At 52.8% G+C, this 2,032-nt stretch overlaps 1 protein-coding gene across 1 annotated transcript in view; it reads right to left on the reverse strand.

Annotated features, from left to right (window-relative positions):
• Nucleotides 1-1,460, reverse strand: part of LOC105364635 (mucin-2-like) — a 6,917-nt gene extending 5,457 nt beyond the window's left edge. The window contains exons 1-2 of the mRNA XM_011502618.1: nucleotides 1,441-1,460; nucleotides 160-1,169 (exon numbers count right to left, since the gene is read on the reverse strand). Of these exons, the coding sequence (XP_011500920.1) occupies nucleotides 160-1,169; nucleotides 1,441-1,460 (1,030 nt within the window). The remainder of the gene's footprint in view (nucleotides 1-159; nucleotides 1,170-1,440) is intronic.
• Nucleotides 1,461-2,032: the final 572 nt, after the last annotated feature.

Raw genomic sequence — 2,032 nt, forward strand, 5'->3', positions numbered from 1 at the left:
CTTTTTTTTTTTTTTTTTTTTTTTTTTTTTTTTTTTTTTAATTATTATGGGGCATGAAATTAGGAATGCGTGACTCGATTCTCTCCGCCTGTTGCCTTTGAAGAAGAAAAAAAAAAGCGTTGGCTCATACTAAACTACTCTAATAAAGCGCTTACGCACCAAGCATAACATCGTTCGTTTGACTTGAAATGTTCGAATGATTCGTTGAGATGGCCTCGTTGGTGATCTTATAAAATGAAAAAAGGATGGAAAGTTGCACAGCTTGCAGTTTTGATCGACAAGCGGCTGGTGGCGGGCGGCGGGTAGTTGGTAGCGTTGGGTGGCGTTGGGTGGCGTTGGGTGGCGTTGGGTGGCGTTGGGTGGCGTTGGGTGGCGTTGGGTGGCGTTGGGTGGCGTTGGGTGGCGTTGGGTGGCGTTGGGTGGCGTTGGGTGGCGTTGGGTGGCGTTGGGTGGCGTTGGGTGGCGTTGGGTGGCGTTGGGTGGCGTTGGGTGGCGTTGGGTGGCGTTGGGTGGCGTTGGGTGGCGTTGGGTGGCGTTGGGTGGCGTTGGGTGGCGTTGGGTGGCGTTGGGTGGCGTTGGGTGGCGTTGGGTGGCGTTGGGTGGCGTTGGGTGGCGTTGGGTGGCGTTGGGTGGCGTTGGGTGGCGTTGGGTGGCGTTGGGTGGCGTTGGGTGGCGTTGGGTGGCGTTGGGTGGCGTTGGGTGGCGTTGGGTGGCGTTGGGTGGCGTTGGGTGGCGTTGGGTGGCGTTGGGTGGCGTTGGGTGGCGTTGGGTGGCGTTGGGTGGCGTTGGGTGGCGTTGGGTGGCGTTGGGTGGCGTTGGGTGGCGTTGGGTGGCGTTGGGTGGCGTTGGGTGGCGTTGGGTGGCGTTGGGTGGCGTTGGGTGGCGTTGGGTGGCGTTGGGTGGCGTTGGGTGGCGTTGGGTGGCGTTGGGTGGCGTTGGGTGGCGTTGGGTGGCGTTGGGTGGCGTTGGGTGGCGTTGGGTGGCGTTGGGTGGCGTTGGGTGGCGTTGGGTGGCGTTGGGTGGCGTTGGGTGGCGTTGGGTGGCGTTGGGTGGCGTTGGGTGGCGTTGGGTGGCGTTGGGTGGCGTTGGGTGGCGTTGGGTGGCGTTGGGTGGCGTTGGGTGACGATGGGTGACGTTGGGTGACGTTGGGGAGGGGCGAGGAGAGTTTACTGCTTTATAATTGACGAAAGCATGCAGCAATGCGATTGAGGCTCTTAATGTAAAATCTCAATTATTAGGCAAAATAGAAATTCGAAATAAATTTAGGATTTGTAGTTCGCTACGCTTTTCACCCAAGAGGATAAAACGTGCGGGATGTATGTGGATGCAGAGAAAGATAGAGAAGGACCATTACATAAATCAACCGAGTATGTTCAACACATGCGGGACGTCTAATTTAAATCTATCGTGGTAGCAATTTTGAATATAATTGGAGTCTGCTTGTTCCAATGTACTCTCATTTTTCATGTAAGAGGAGTATGAGGTGCGATTGAAAGTGCAGCAGACCGACGAGTGTCACCGATCACCGTCGATAATCACTCGATACATCGAATGGGGGCCATTTACTGCTAAAGTTTCGTTTATTCCCGAAAACAGCTATAAGAATTACTTGCAATTACTTGATTCGACGTTCACGTGAACTTACTCGTACTGCAAATTTCACCGTTAGCGCGATAATTGCCGAGAGCGACACGGTACGTTTGCAAGTGCGACTAGTTATTATATCGTTGGATTAATTCATCGGATGCCATGGGAATAGGGATAGCGGCTAAGAGCAATTTTGAAAGAAAACATAGGTGTCGACGGAATGGACAACACAGATGTAATGTAACTTAAATATCCATTAGCGCGAGATGATTGAGATTTATATTTTCACGGCAAGCCCTACAGGGCGTTTATTAAATAGTCAATGGCAATGAGTATGTACGTTCGTTTACATGTAGCCACTGCTTCGGAATAACTGCCCGTCCGTTATTCGAATGACATCGCGGTAGAAGGAGAGTCGCGATGAGGTGGGCGGGGAGAGGGAGAA

Source organism: Ceratosolen solmsi, unplaced genomic scaffold (genome assembly GCF_000503995.2).
Source record: "Ceratosolen solmsi marchali unplaced genomic scaffold, CerSol_1.0 scaffold10, whole genome shotgun sequence".
Classification (NCBI taxonomy): domain Eukaryota; kingdom Metazoa; phylum Arthropoda; class Insecta; order Hymenoptera; family Agaonidae; genus Ceratosolen; species Ceratosolen solmsi.